The sequence below is a fragment of the Myotis yumanensis genome, unplaced genomic scaffold (assembly GCF_028538775.1).
Source record: "Myotis yumanensis isolate MYYU_CA2020_CCGP unplaced genomic scaffold, mMyoYum1.0.hap1 SCAF_2, whole genome shotgun sequence".
Lineage (NCBI taxonomy): Eukaryota > Metazoa > Chordata > Mammalia > Chiroptera > Vespertilionidae > Myotis > Myotis yumanensis.
The window spans coordinates 216,762,035-216,778,048 of NW_027223753.1; the positions used below are offsets into that span (position 1 = coordinate 216,762,035).

The following is a 16,014-nucleotide window of genomic DNA, read 5'->3' on the forward strand; positions in this document are numbered from 1 at the left end:
GTGATAAACATGTTAGCGTGATCTTTGGCACACACCGATGTCAGAACTTATCCAATTTCACTCTTTAAATATGTTTGGTGCCCTGGCTGCTGTGCTCAGTGGATAGAGCACCAGCCTTCAGACCGAAGAATCCCGGGTTCGAGTCCAGTCAAGAGCATGGGCCTCGGTTGCAGGCTCCTCCCCGGCCTGGGCCCTGGTCGAGGCTCGTGCAGGAGGCAGCCAATCGATGTGTTTCTCCCACATCGATGTTTCTCGCTGTCTTTCCCTCTCCCGCTCTCTCTAAAAATCAATGGAAAGACATCCGTGGGTGAGGATTAACCAAATATGTATGTTAGTTCCTGCATGTCAACGGTACCTCAATGAACTGAGGAAACAGAGAGACCTGTGGAGGTCAAAGGGACAGAGTCAAGGGTGTGACTGTGACAGAGGAGCAGGGACGCCGCCACCCCCTCCGTCTCCATCAGGCAGACGGGACATGCGATTAGTACAAACCGTCGCCGACACGGGGGAGCCGTGTGTGACGAGTGGGCGTGAGCGGAGCCAGTTTCATAGAAATCACGTCAACCGTGCACATCGCAGGAGAACCGTAGGGCAGGGTGAGGCTGCCGCGGGGAGTGGCTACAGCAGCCTTTCCAGGTGGCCCAGCTCCACCCCCACGGCCGGTCCTGGGATTGTTTACCTCCCGGTGGATCCTGACTCAGTGGTCTCACGGGTGAGGCCCGACGGGACCGGTAAGTCAGACACGCTCCATCCTGCGGGGAAACCACGGACTGGTTCCGGGTACCGGCTGTCCTCTCCAAGCCGGGCTCAGGCAGACACCCATCGGGGGCTGGATGGGCCCGTCCCTCCGCACCTCCTCCCTCTCCGGGCTGTTTACAGTCCCCCACAGTCGGCGCGCCCTCGTGAAAACGGAGGGACGGCGAGGGAAGTGGATGAAGGAGGTTACAGGCTGACGAAGGGAAGGTCAAGTTTTATTGGATAAAGAAAAGCCACGTTGTATTTGTGAGAGCTCTGGTGCCCGTCGGCAAACATTACTAAGAATTGACTGAAGTTTCCGCACATGCGTCGAGAACAATGATCGCACCGACTCAGACAGGGGTGTCCTGGCGATGAAATCAGTTAGTAACACACGCGGAACGTGCGAACCGTGTTTGGTGTATAGCAAGGGCTCGGTAAATAGCAGCTAATAAGGTTCTATAATACAGTCAGGACAATAAGACAAGCACAGAATGTTTTGTTTGCAATGTAAATGAGTGTGTGTGTGTGTGTGTGAATGTGTGTGAGTGTGTGTGAGTGTGTGAGTATGAGTGTGTGTATGTGTGTGAGAGCATATGGGTGTGTGTGAGTATGTGTGTGAGTGAGCATGTGTGTGAGTGTGTGTGAGTGAGTGTGAGTGTGTGAGTGTGTGTCTGTGAGTGTGAATTAAGGAATGATAATCATACACAGCAAGGGCTGGAGAGAGCGGATCTAGGTTGGTAGGAAAGTATAAAGAAGGGGCTATGCCCGGCTGGCATGGCTCAGGGGTTGAGCATTGACCTGTGAACCAGGAGGTCACAGTGCGATTCCTGGTCAAGGGCACACGCCCGGGTTGAGGGCTCCATCCCCAGTGGGGGGCGTGCAGAAGGCAGCCGATCCATGATTCTCTCTCATCATTGATATTTCTATCTCTCTCTCCCTCTCCCTTCCTCTCCGAAATCAATAAAAATATATTTTAAAAAAAGAATCGATCTAAACTACCCTTTCTAGGTGCTCATTTTCTTCTGGGTTCTTAGAAAAGCATCAAATTTGGGGATATATATTTAACAAATGATACTAAAATTGATCATCAAGATCCAAAACCTAGAAAGCTAAACAATCAATAAAAGTACACGACGTTGGGGACCTCCGCAGGCATCTAACGTGCAAATCAGGTCAACAATAGGACATATTTCCCATATCTAATTGGCAAAGCATTTCTAACGTCATGGTAACGATATCCAATGGCATACTGGATGGTACTAGAAATGTATCAAGGTCTTTAAAATATACGGTGAGGAGTGGATTAGAGCTTCTTAATGAATAATAAACAGGGATAAAGCGGAAAGATTCCAATGGAAAAAAACAGGCTCCAAATGCTGCTGACTTCAACGGTTGCCATGGAGACACTTGAAAAGACTTCAGGCCTCGGAACCACTTTACCTGGGGTGGGGGGGGGGTGTGTGTGGGGGGGTGTGGGGTGGAGGGGGTGTGTGGGGTGTGGGGGGGGTGTGGGGTGGGGGGGTGGGGGGTGGGGGGGGGGCGCGTTCCCATGAAGAGGGATTCTCCATGTCTGCATGTTTTATGGGGAGATTTCCATGCGGATGTAACCTGGGCACAATTCTCGGATAAATGCGTTATTTCAACTTGAAATTAGTTTATAGAACCCACCGCACGTGTCTAGTTTTCCCATCGTGCTGGTCACCAGGCTGAAAACCTCAGGAACGAGGGGCCGGTCTTGCTCCGTGAGCCGCTGGCCTGTCTCTGGCGTGTGGTCCCACCACTTTCGGATAAAAACGTGTCTGACCTCCCCTCTGTCGCCCCCCCGGGAGAAGGGGTTCCGTGTCGGCTGCTGGGAACCCCGGCCCCTCGCGGGAGTGACAGGCGTGGGGGGGAGGTGTGGGGGACACAGTGCCTGGACACGGCAGTGAGACGGAGGCAAACACCGGGGTGTTTCACTGGCAGCAGGACAGCTCTCCATGGAATGCCTCTGGAGGGGTCAGCCGGCGGGAGGGAGGGGAGGGCGGGGGGTGTCCCCGGAGCTGCCGGGAGCCGCGAGGGGAGGGTGGGCACCCTGCCCAGAAGGAGGCGCACCTGTGAGGACACCCCTGGGCTCGGGAAGCCCACCCTGATGGGAGTGCCTGGCAGCTCAGCCCCCGCTCCTTATGGTCACTGTTCTACTCTGTCCGCTCGGCTCTGCTCCGGGAGGGGGTCCTGGGGAGCTGCTCTAACCCGGGGCGCCCACCTGGCTCCTAGCCCCCCACCAGCAGCCTGCGGGGAGCCCCCTGCCTCGAGGGTCCTGAGGGGCACGGGTCTGGGAATTCTGAGGGGTCCTGCCCGGATGGTGTGCGACGCCCTCCGTTCCCACCTGCCGGACACTTTCTCAGGATGAGGGGGCTGTGCGTCTGCAGGAGAAACACCACAGAGGGGGCATCAGAGCACGTGGAACCGACGTGGCTGCGGACTGTGGTGCCGGGGACAGTGCTCCACCCACCGAGCCACCCGGCCAGGGCAGGCTGGGGTCCTGGTGCATCACGTGTTTATCTCCATGGAAACGGCTTCAGCTGTGTGACTTGCACTTCTGCGTCGAGCCAGGAGGGGTCCCAGGGGCAGGACCGGTTCTCTCACATCCATGCCTCTCTCTCTCTGTCTCTCCGTCCCTCCCACTCTCTCTAAAAATCAACGAGAAAATAGCCTTGGGTGAGGATTACCAAAAACAACAACAAACAAACTGCTTAATCCTGTGTGTTTAGTGCATAGAGACCAGAGTCTGAGCGAATATCTCAGGTGAGGAGTCTTGGACCCAGAATGCCGGCCACAACCGTGGCTCGGTGGCCACGTTCATGCGTTAGCTGCACCCGCCCGCAGCACGCAGGACACGTCCACTGGTCCCGGCAGGTGTGTCATCGGCGTGACAACGTGGAAACACCCCCTGCGTTCCCCAAGACTTCGGAAATCAGACTCAACTTTTAACTATAAAGATATTAGGCTGTGGGGGAGCTCTTTGCCACGTAAGAGGGACGGTCAGGGCTGAGGCACAGAGAACGGCTCCTGCAGCTGTACCCTCGGCGGAGCATTAGAAACAATGAGGCAGGCCACCTGGACATTCCGGTGACGTTGCTTTTAAATATGTTTTTATTGATTTCAGAGAGGAAGGGAGAGGGAGAGAGAGAGATATCAATGATGAGAGAGAATCACTGATCGGCTGCCTCCTGCACGCCCCCTCCTCACCCCCCCCCCCCCCACACACACTGGGGATCGAGCCCACAACCCAGGCATGTGCCCTGACTGGGTATCGAACCCAGGACCCTTCAGTCCACAGGCCGACGCTCTACCCATTGAGCCAACCGGCTGAGGCCCTGAGATGTTGCTGCTCTGACTGCCCAGCTGTCCTTGACGAGCTCACTGGACCCTCGCGGCCGCCTCTGCAGACGACACTATTGTTAACCCCACTGTGGACAAGCGGAAATGGAGTTCAAGGACGTGTGGCTGTTAACGGACGCTCCCAGGGAGCCTCAGAGACAGGATTCGAACCCGGGACATCTGCCTATGAGCCCCGACTCTTAGCCACGACACGGGCCCCGGGAACGAGGGCTAAATGAGAGTGGTTTTAGGGTCTCCCTCCGACAGGACCAGGTTTCTCAGAGGCAGAGCTGCTCGTCTTTGCATTAACTTTTGGGGAAGACGGAGGTTCCTGTGCGTCCGTATTTGCAACATCAGAGGAAACGCATAGTAACCGTTTTTCTTGGTCTGAGGGGTGACTGGAAGTCCCCACCTGAGGCCTTCAGACGATTAGAAGAAGAGTGACAGCTGACTGGCGCCCACGACGTGCCTTGCATCCCCAGGTCTCTGCACACTCACTCTCTCCTCCCATCCTCGCAGGGTCCTGCAGGCCCGACCCCGTTCGCTCTGGGTTCACGTCAGCACGTCCCGAGATCCCGAGAGGTTACCACCGACCAACACGTCTCCATGGTGATCAAAAAGGGGTGACCCGCCCCCACCGGCAGCCACGGCAGGTCCAGCTCAGAGGCTGAGCTCCCATTGACCCCACCTCGGAACAGTCACACCAGGCTCTCCTGACAGGCACCCACAAAGCCAGCTCTCGGTCCTGGCTTCCCACCCGATGGGTTATTATTTCTAAAACGTGCTCTGTCTTGATTTACTTCTGTTTCCTAAGTCATGTTTTGGGTTTTGTTTTAATTGATTCAGAGAGAGGAAGGAAGAGAGAGAAAAATATCAATGATGAGAGAGAATCATGGATCGGCTGCCTCCTGCACGCCCCCACTGGGGGTTGAGCCCGCACCCCGGGCCTATGCCCTGACCGGGAATCGAACTGTGACCTCCTGGTTCCTAGGTCGACGCTCAACCTCCGAGCCACGCCGGCCGGGCTGTTTCCCAAATGTTGGGTTTTGTTCTGGAAACCGTTTCTGACCTGCGAAGCCAGCAGCGTGACTGCCCTTGAGGTTACGCTGGTCCGTTTAAGAATCGCTCTGACTCACTCCTACCCGCTCATCGCTGTGCGAGGCTGGATTTGCATGCAATTTGCTTTTATAAATCACGGGATCACTGTCGCTTCATTCGGCAGCTTTGTGGCAAGTGGAGTGAGAGCATAATTACATGTGTATCGGGGCCGAGAAAGCAGCGAAGCCTGTCAGCCTGACCTCTGGGCTGGACCAGTGATGGCGAACCTATGACACGCGTGTCAGAGGTGACACGCGAACTCATTTTTTTGGTTGATTTTTCTTTGTTAAATGGCATTTAAATATGTAAAATAAATATCAGAAACATAAGTCTTTGTTTTACTATGGTTGCAAATATCAAAAAATTTCTATATGTGACACGGCACCAGAGTGAAGTTAGGGTTTTCCAAAACGCTGACACGCCGAGCTCAGAAGGTTCGCCATCACTGGGCTAGACGGCCATGCCTTTCTTTAGGGGCCATTTGCTGGGAGGGATTTCACTCTGTGACCGTCTGTGCTCACCCTCCGGGAAGTCTGACCCTCGGAGGAACCGGGGGCCCTTCCCAGCTCCCCTTTAACGAGCTGCCGAGAAGAGAACCGGCTGCCTCCCTCGATAAAGGGAGTTTGTTTCTTGTTCCTCGGAAGGAACCGGGATTTCGGGAAACTGCCTGGGGGCTAGAAGTCTTCTTTCTTATTTTAAAATATGTTTTTATTGATTTTGGAGAGAAAGGAAGGGAGAGGGAGAGAGAGAAACATCCATGTGAGAGAGAAGCATGGATCGGTGCCTCCTGCACGCCCCCGACGGGGACGGAGCCCGCACCCAGGCCTGTGCCCGACCAGAACCGTGACCTCCTGGCTCCTAGGCGGGCGCTTAACCACTGGGCCACACCGGCCGGCATGAAACGCTCCCTCATTTCCTGCTTTGAGGAGGGAGAGGGACGCAGTGGGCTTCACAGAGGCCGGATCCATCTGCTCTGTGCCCTTCAAATCCGCTGACAGGGAGCCCATCCTTTAGTTTAAATTAAAATCTTGCAAAGTTCCCCTCAGCCTTCACCGTGCGGAGTGGAAGGTGTTATGTAGTAGGGACAGTGCCCATAAGGACCGTCTGGGTTTGCAAATAAAATGTGGGCACAGACCCAAAATAGCTACATTTTTCAGCGCTGGAGTAAAATGAAGTCCATGTGCAAAAAACAACAAAAACAAAAAACCAGAGCAAGAAGAGTCCAACTTATTTCGGAAGAAATATAGAAACATGAGAAACGGCCCGGCCGGCGTGGCTCAGTGGTTGAGGTCAGGGTTCCATTCCCGGTCAGGGCACAGGCCCGGGGTGTGGGCTCCATCCCCAGTGGGGGGTGTGCAGGAGGCAGCCGATGATCCATGCTTCTCTCCCATCATTGATGCTTCTCTCTCTCCCTCTCCCTTCATCTCTGAAATCAACAAAAACATATTTTTTTTAAAAAGTTAGGAAAACGTTCTCTCTGACAGCATCGGGGTTTACGCTGTGACCATGGGCGGATGTGTCATCTCAGTGGAGCAGGAGGCGAGGTGAGAACCGGCCTTTCTGGCATCACCTCGCAGGAGCTCTGCCCAGGGGTCGCCAGGGGTCCTGGTCACTTGGCCACACGGACCCGTAGGTCCAGGTCACCTTTGGCCTTGGGGTCACTAGTCTCGGGGGGGTTGGGGAGCCTTACAGGTAGAATTCCCCGACAGCCAGAGGGCGTGGTCACCAGGACAGGCCTGCCTCTGAGGGGTAACTCCTGGTGGGGAAGCCGGTCTGTCTCCTGGTGGCTGGTGTCCCACCCACTCCCCTGAGCAGCGATTGGCCGCCAGGGCCCCGGCCTCACTCAGGACACAGGCCCGAGCCCCCAGGAAAGGGGAGCAGCCCAGGTTCCTTGTCCCAGCGACTCCTCGTTAACCTGTAATAACCGGGAGCAGGACGCGCTGGTGTTACCCGGCTGCAGGCGCCTGTGCCCCTGGCATTCCAGCCCTGCCCCAACCGCCTGCGGGGATGAGTGAGGTGGGCGGCCAAGTGGCCATTATCACACTTTGAAGAGTCAAAATAAACCTCCGTTTACATGCGTGTGGGGCCAGGGCGCCGTAGCCACCACAGTAATGAGATGTTGCCGCGCTTGTCCCGGGAGAAGGAGGAAGAGTGGAGAGGCGCCTCGGTCAGGTCACGGGGGACATATAAGGAGCCCCGGCCACGCCGCCACCCCGCCACCCTGCCACCCTGCAGAGCGGACATGCACCCGGGCTCCCTGTGTCTCCTGGGCCCCCCCTGCCCACCCCGCTGCTGTGACCCGGGGGCGCCCTCGGTTGCCGTTTGCTCGGGTGACGCCAGCCCTGCCTTTGGGCTCTGCCTACCCAGCTGCCACCAAGGGACCCTCTGGCTCCTGGATGACGGCCAGGGAGGCCACGGACACGCGTGGAGCTGCGAGCCCAGCGCCCGCACCATGAGCTGGGACGCCCGGACCTGCTGCGCGCCCGGCCGCTGTCTCGCTCCCGCAGGGGGTGCGGCCTGCGGTGCCCGGGGGACCCCCAACGCGGGACCGGGACCAGGACCCCTCCCCGGCCGCCGCCCCAGCTGCCACCCATGCACCTGGACCCTGGGGCGCGCGCCCCACGGCCCCACATGCAGCCCGCGCGCCCCTGCAGCCGGCAGGACCCTGGGCGTCGGCCCTCCACGCCTTGCGCGCCTGCCCTGCTTCCCCGGGAGCGCCCGGCCCCTGCCCCCCTGCAGACGGGGCGGTCCCTGGGGCAGAAGCTGCCGAAACCCTGGCTCCATAGCCGGCTTCGCCCCCTCCCGCTGCATGGCCAGCGGCTGCCAGTCCCGAAACTGCATCCTGAGAGACGGTCCCTGCCCCAGGCTCAGGCCCTCGAGCTGCCCACCACTGAGCTGTGTTTCCAGAAACGTCCGGCGGCTGAGCCACCTGCCCTGCACCTTCCCTCCCCTGGGCCACCTGCCTGGCACGTTCCCTCCGCTGCGGTACCTGCGAAGCGGCTGCAGGGCCTGAGCTGCTGTGCGTGTTGCATCCGCGGCGGCGGCTGCTGGAGGAGGTTACTGTGCAGGGGCCTCTTGACTCTTCCATTGAGCTACTTCCGTCTTAGGAGCCTGGCCGCATTCACCGCTGCTCCTCCCTCCGGCGCCAGGACCCTGACCCCCCTGACCCCCGTGCTTTCCCTCTGCTCTGTCCACACCCGGGGTCCGAGGCTGACCTGGGGCCACATCCTTGCCTCTGAGCCCGTCCCGGGGGAGCACCCACGGACACGGGCCCGCTTTCTGGGGTGGCCTGACTGTCACTCTTCCCACCCACCTACCCGGGAAGAGGAGTCCTGGGCTTGGCCGCTGACTCCAGCACCTCTTCCCAGATCATGGTCTTTCCCTCAAGTCCTGTCAACTGCGGAACTCGGTTCCTAGCTGCTGACGGCGCATCTCTCAGCGAACGGGACGGAGCTAGGTCACCCTCCCCCGCGGCTGGTCATGGCTGTGAGCAGGGTGTCCCTGGGTTCGCAGTGGGGCCCCCAGCGCCTTCTCTTCCGAGGAAGCCGGGCGCACGCTGGCACGCGGCTGGTGCTCCTGGGGCCTGGCAGGGCCAGGGTGGAGCCTCAGGACCGGAGACACGTGTAGGAAGGAGGACAAGACACCCTTGCGGGCGGTCACGGTTAGGGACCGTCCACTCCGGCTCCTGCCTGGTCATCCACTGCCCCCTCCCCAGGCGTGGCTGTCTCGTTCTGGAAAATGCCGGTTCGCAGGAAATAAAGTCATTTCCATGGGGAAATAGTGATTTTCATTTTGTTTTATTTCATGCTCACGCGTTTTATTAGCCTTCACGCCCACATGCACACCACTGTCCAAGCACTGGCTTCCTGCCAATTAGTTTCTGTTCTAAATTAAAAATATAAAGAAGGTATAATATGAATTCCCAAGATTTTGATTCGTTTTGCTCTATTTTTAAATATATTTTTTACTGATTTCAGAGAGGAAGGGAAAGGGAGAGAGAACCATGGATTGGCTGCCTCCTGCCCACCCGACGCTGGGGATGGAGCCGCAACCTGGGCCTGTGCCCTGACCGGGAATTGAACCGTGACCTCCTGGTTCATAGGTCGACGCTCAACCACTGAGCCACCTTGGCCGGGCTTGTCCTATTTTTAACACGTTAACTATTACCTATCTTAGAGAGGCCGCGACTGATATTTATAGGAGCATTTGGGGAAATTACTATCAAATAAAGCAATTCCATAAAAAGTATATGAAGTATTAAGTGTGTGTATGTTTCCTCGCACAAGAAGTTTAGCTCTTGGTTCCGCAGATAACGTTTGGGCTTTGAAACAGACTGAACACTGAATTCTCCGGGGGGTGATTTCCCCTCCGTGACGCTCTCCACGAAAATAAAATAAAACCACTCATCTCAGGGGTGACAGTGACACACGTCCTAAGAGTTTTTATAAGTAAAAAGCAACTTCGCACTTAGAGTCGAGGACAATGGCGTCTGGAGGGGGTGAGCTGCAGGTGGCTGTGGCTGAGGTGGGCGGGAGGGGGAGGGACGGTCCATGTCAGTGTCGGGGACTGAAAGGAAACACTCATGAAGCTTACACATGGGCTCCCAGCCGATTGTTCCCACAGTAGGTCTACCGTGGGCGAGAGAGGAGGGGAGGGGACTAAAGCACATGGCACAGCCTGCGCTGTGTTAGCTTCGGGGGGTCAGTAACACTGTGACGACTGTGTGTGGTGCCAGGTGGGAACTGGAAATACCAGGGGAACAATTTGTAAAGCATATGCTTGTCTAACTGCCATGCTGTACGCCTGACCTAATTTAAATCCTATATAATAAAAGGCGAATATGCAAATTGTCCCCTCGGGAGTTTGACCGCTCGCTATGATGTGCGCTGACCACCAGGGGGCGGCCCAGAACGGAGGACGGCCCCATCAGCCTCTAGTAAAAATACTAAATGTCAAAAAAATAAATAAAAACGCAACTCCAGAAAACTCGATTATACTCATGTGTTTAAACATAAAAAATCAATGAACTTTTTAACTGAACAGACCAGCTTTCCTGTCTAAACAGCAAGGCCCGTGGGTGCCGGCCTGGGAAGCCCCGTGTCTGCGGGCAGTGGCGTGGCTGACCGGCCACCGCAGCACAGCCAGACCCGCGATGGGCACAGGGTGTGGTCACACCTGGTCACACGGGAGCTGGGCCTGGCGGTGGTCCGTTCCGACTCCGCCACTGAGCAGCCGTGTGACCGAGATGAGGACCCGCCACCCCTCTGGGCTCCGTGTCTGACCAGCCAGGAGGCGTGAGAGGAGGAGCCCGCACCCGCTGAGACACCACGATCTTCTCCACGGGATCCTGAGGGCGGGCTCGGCCCCAGGATAACAACACCCCCCCCCCCCCGCGGCCCTGAGGGCGGGTGGCATCGCCTCTGCGCCTCCCCCAGCCTCCTGGCACGTCCCCCCCCCCCCCCCCCCGCAGAGCATGGAGCCCTGACCCAATGGGCACAGCGTGACCCCCGATGCTGAGCGCTTAGGGGACGACAACAGGGAAAACAGCTGTGAACCCAGCACAGGAGCCACCACCGGAGGCCTGACCACCCTGCGGGGCAGCAACGCAACAACCTTCCCCAGACCCTCCCTCCACGTGGGTGGATCCCGCGGGGACCTGCAGCCGGATCCTGACTGTGGGCCTGTCCGACCCGCCGGGCGCTTTCCTGGCTCCCTTCCCGGTTCCCTTCCCCAGGGGAACCCCCCGGCCCCGCCCGCCGGGAGCTTTAACCCCCCCCCCCCCCACGCCGCCTGTTAATGACACGGGCGCCCCCCCCACCCCACCCCTGCCCCCCCCAGGCAGGAACCGCCTTCGCTGGGACCCCCGTTATTCCATGGCCCCGAGTTCCCGGGAAGCTGTGCTTGTGACGTGGTGTTTCTGAGGCTCGTCTACTGATGGGGGGGACTTATAACCTGTTAGACGGGGTACCGCTCACACCACCTTAACTCTCAGACACAGATGCTGCGTGAACAGGGGGTTAAGTGTCTCATATGTGAACAGGGGGTTGGGTTTTTCTTACGTTTCCTTTCAAGGCCTGTGCAAAGCGATGGAGGAGGTGATTCAGCTGTGAGTCCAGTGAGCAGAACCCATAGGCAGGGTCAGGCCCACCTGCCAGGAATCAAACCATCATCTCATCCACCTCATCTCCTCACCATCGTCTCCTCACCATCATCTCCTCACCATCATCTCCTCGCCATCATCTCCTCCACCTCATCTCCTCACCATCATCTCCTCACCATCGTCTCCTCACCATCGTCTCCTCACCATCGTCTCCTCACCATCGTCTCCTCACCATCGTCTCATCACCATCATCTCCTCACCATCATCTCCTCACCATCATCTCATCCACATCATCTCCTCACCATCATCTCCTCACCATCATCTCCTCGCCATCATCTCCTCCACCTCATCTCCTCACCATCATCTCCTCACCATCATCTCATCCACATCATCTCCTCACCATCATCTCCTCACCATCATCTCCTCCACCTCATCTCCTCACCATCATCTCCTCGCCATCATCTCCTCCACCTCATCTCCTCACCATCATCTCCTCACCATCATCTCCTCCACCTCATCTCCTCACCATCATCTCACCATCGTCTCATCCACATCATCTCCTCACCATCGTCTCCTCACCATCATCTCCTCACCATCATCTCCTCGCCATCATCTCCTCACCATCATCTCCTCCACCTCATCTCCTCACCATCATCTCCTCCACCTCATCTCCTCACCATCATCTCTTCACCATCGTCTCATCATCATCATCTCATCACCATCATCTCCTCACCATCATCTCATCCACCTCATCTCCTCACCATCATATCATCATCATCATCATCATCATCTTGTCACCTGATGACTAAGGACAATAGCTGACGTCCATGGACCCCCGGCCTGCACTTAGCTGCATCCCGTCCCCAGCCTCCCCCAGCCCCGTCCCCCACAGGCCTGTCCGCTGCACCTGCTAGGAGGCAGGGGTTGATGCTGTAAGCGCCCGTCTTCTTGGTGGGCGGGCCTTGTCAGTAAACGCCTGATAGGATGCAACCTGCCTTCGTGATTGGACACAGCAACAGGTGGCCGGGCCCCCCGAGGTCCCCAGGAGTGTGGCCTGGGAGGGAGGGGCCAGGGCAGGCCCTCGGGGCCTGAATTCCCTCCAGCACCCCATTTTCTGAGGAAGAGTTGCAAACTGCAGGTGCTCCAAGTCCTGCACCGCCCCCCCCGCCCCCTCCCCCCATAAAACCTCACCCCCAAGGGAGCCCTTGTGAACCGCCTCCTCACACCTGCCCTGCTGGGGGTAGCGTCCCCACCTGCAGGCGCGCCATCACAGGGTGACGGTCCGGTACACGCTGAGGTTTGCCATCCGCTCTCCAACCTGTGAGCCTCTTACAAGAGGAGACGAAGAAAAGCCGGGCATGTTTTTGCGACCTCTCCACGCGGTGCAGCCGGACGGACTTGGATCATCAGTCAGTGAAAGGGTTACTAACGCACCGCTCCCCCGGGCGGATCCGGAGATCGCCTCCGCTTGTTAAAGCAGGAAATGAACGGAAAACACAGAGGGAGGGCCAGCGCGCTGATCGCTGATCGATGGGACCAATCCTGAGACCTAGAGACTGGAGGTGAAACGCTACAGTGAGCCCCGGCCCAGGTGACGGGAGCAGGGCCAGGGCACCCCGAGGAGACCTTCTTAGGCTAAGAGGCCAAGTGGGCGGTTCTGACAGTTTCTAATGCTGTTTCCGGTTGCTCGTCACCCCAGCCATGGCTTTTCAGAGGAAAGCAAGGACAGTGTGCCCCCCCTTCCCCCAGATTTATTCTTGCCCGGAGGCAGCATCAGCCGTGAAACACCGTACTGAGGAGCCTGGTCAGTGTTCAGGCCGCTCTGAGCTAAATCTCGCAGCAGCGGGGCTGACGGCCGAGTCCCTGTCTACTTGCAGACAGCGAATCTATGCAGCGAGGGCTTTACGGCTCCAGGGCAGGAGGAGTGGGAAAACTGAGGCAGGAAAGTGAAAACAAGGCCAGCCCGGCCGGGTGGCTCAGTGGTTGAGCTTCGACCTATGAACCAGGAGGTCACGATTCGATTCCCGGTCAGGCACAGGCCCGGGTTGCAGGCTCGATCCCCGGGGGGGGGGTGTGCAGGAGGCAGCCGGTCCATGACTCGCTCTCATCATGGATGTTTCTCTCTCTCTCTCCCTCTCCCTTCCTCTGAAATCAAATAAAAAATATATTTTTTAAAGAGGCCAGTGACAAAATGCACCATGAAATAAGAAGCGTATTTTCTCACGCTCTCGCTCTACGAGAAAACAACAACCTGATGCCGATACAGCGGCCAATCGCAGTCCCGGGTGACAATGTGTGAGGCCCATGCGGTCTGACCGGCACTGGTCCTGGACACACATTGTTAACAGAAAACCAAGAAGAGGCTCAGCAGAGTGGAGGCCACACACATTACAGACGAAGGAGGAGGAGGAGGAACATGACCCCAACGCTGACAATCTCCTAAATGTTCCCATGCGCTTAGGAACACGCACAGAGAACACGCTGCCAGCCGGAACGGGGTGTAATTCTCCAAATGAGGAACTTAAGGGGAAGCGAGGGGAGGGGGGCAAGGGCTCTCATTTTTCTGTCTTCATCAGCGAATGTGCGTGTATTTAAATGCAAATGCCTTCATGCAAATGCCTTCATGCATTATGCATATAATAAAGCACGTCTTAGAGCGATGGTTTTAAATAGAGGCTCCAGCTGCCTGCGAGTCCAGCCTAAGCTGGTCGGTTATTCTTGCTCTGGGTGTAGTCAGTGGGGGGGTTGCTGGTGGTGCACTTGCCCACGAGCCACGGCCACAGCCACGGCCAGCTCAGCCGTGCATGTGGGATCCGTCTGTCCGCGCCCCAGGGATGTGCTCCTTTCAAAATATTAGCACCTCATACATTTTCAGTGTGAATCTCAGAGGGCAGGCGGGGGAGGGGGTGGGAAGAAATCAACCAAAGACCTTGTATGCATATAAGCATAACCCACAGACACAGACAATCGGAGAAGAAGGCCTGGGGTGGGGGCGGGGTGGGTGGGAAAGGTCAGTGGGGGGGAAGGGGGCGACTGTAATACTTTCAACAATGAATTTTTTTTTTAAATGCTAACTTTCCCTCAAGTACTTTTATCAGCCAAAGATGCACAACCTTTCAACACACACACACATGCACACACACACGCGCGCGCGCACACATGCACACACACGCACACACACACACAGAGGAAACTGTTCTGTGGTTTGATGTCTCATCCAACAAGTCTTTGCACGGAGTCCGTGGGGGTTTCGAGGAGGATTGGACCGATCTTGGCTTCACAGGGGCAGCCGAGCCCCCCGGTCCGCGGGCGCAGAGACACAGAGCAATGGCCTTAAATAGAGGCCGTTGGGGTCTGTATGGTCAGGATCCACTGCCCTGGCTTAGGGTCCTTCCTGATACTCGTGTGGAGTGTCCTGTCTCGCTTCCCAAGTGTCGCCGTGAGAAAGTCCTGTGATTCGCGGGGAGTTTGGGTGAAACTGCAAACGAATGAGAGCATCGTGAACATGCCCTGCCCCCATCACACGCCTCGTCCCTCTCAGCTCACGGGGCTCTCTCAGTGGCTGTCCCTCCTCCCCTTTCCTTACTCAGGGTCTTTCTGTCTCTCCTTTTTTAAAAAAATATATTTTATTGATTTCAGGGAGGGAGGGAGAGGGAGAGAGAGAAACATCACCGACGAGAGAGAGTCAAGGACCCGCTGCCTCCTGCACGCCTCGCACTGAGTACAGAACCTGCAACCCGGGCCTGTGCCCTGACCTGGACTCAAACTGTGACCTCCTGGTTCAAAGGTTGACATCCAACCACCGAGCCACACTGGCCGGGCTCTTTCTGTCTCTTAGATGCTGTCTGCTGCCCAAAGACGATCAGAATGCCCTTCTCCTTTCTACGTGCTCCCGAGAGTCCTGTGTGGAGGCGGAGGCGTTATGGAGGCTCTGAAGTGAGAAATGCCGTCGGAATGCTGGCTCCCGAAGGGATCTGACTCCGGGAGTTTCCGCCTGTTCCCTAACCTCTGAGCTTTATTTTCATGAAAAGTGGGGTTAGTGACACCTACTGAGAGGAGTTCTTCTAAGCATTAAAAATGGAAGCCCAAGGCAGAGGAGCCATTCAGCGTTTTAGTAGCTGCTCATGTCGGTCCACCTGGCTCTCTGTTCTCTGTAGGTCCCTGCCCCCTCCCATCGAAACCCCTTCCTCACAGTGGACGATAATATCATATCAGTTTCGGGTGCACTCCCCGGCGATTAGACATGACATAAGTGATGGTCCCAGTAAATCCCACACCCCAGCACCGTTCCTGGGCTCCTGGTTATTACAATAGTGTGGACTATATTCCCTGTGCTGCTCTTCACACCCGTGACTGTTCTGAAACAACCATTTGTACTTCTCAATCCCCTCACCTTCTCCCCCAGCGCCCCGACTCCCCACCCGGCTAGCAACCATCAAACTGTTCTCTGCTTCTATGAGTCTGTTTCTGTTCTGTTCATTTATGTTGTTACTTAGATTCGATTGTTGATAAATATGTATTTATTGCCATTTTATTGTTCATATATTTTATCTTTTTAAAAATATTTTTCTTCTTAAAGAACACGCTTTAACATTTCAGGTTATAAATGGTGGTGATAAACTCCTTTAGCTTTTCTTGTCTGAGAAGCTCTTTATCTGACCTTCGATTCTACATGATAGCTTTGCTGGGAAGAGTAATCTTGGTTGTAGGTTCTTGCT

General features: G+C 56.5%; 1 protein-coding gene across 1 annotated transcript; it reads left to right on the plus strand.

The window, feature by feature from the left end:
* Positions 1 to 7,270: 7,270 nt before the first annotated feature.
* On the plus strand, positions 7,271 to 8,209 carry KRTAP24-1 (keratin associated protein 24-1). Its single transcript, XM_070403805.1, has one exon. It carries the CDS (start codon positions 7,271 to 7,273, stop codon positions 8,207 to 8,209), a length of 939 nt encoding a protein of 312 aa, XP_070259906.1.
* The last annotated feature ends 7,805 nt before the right edge of the window (positions 8,210 to 16,014 follow it).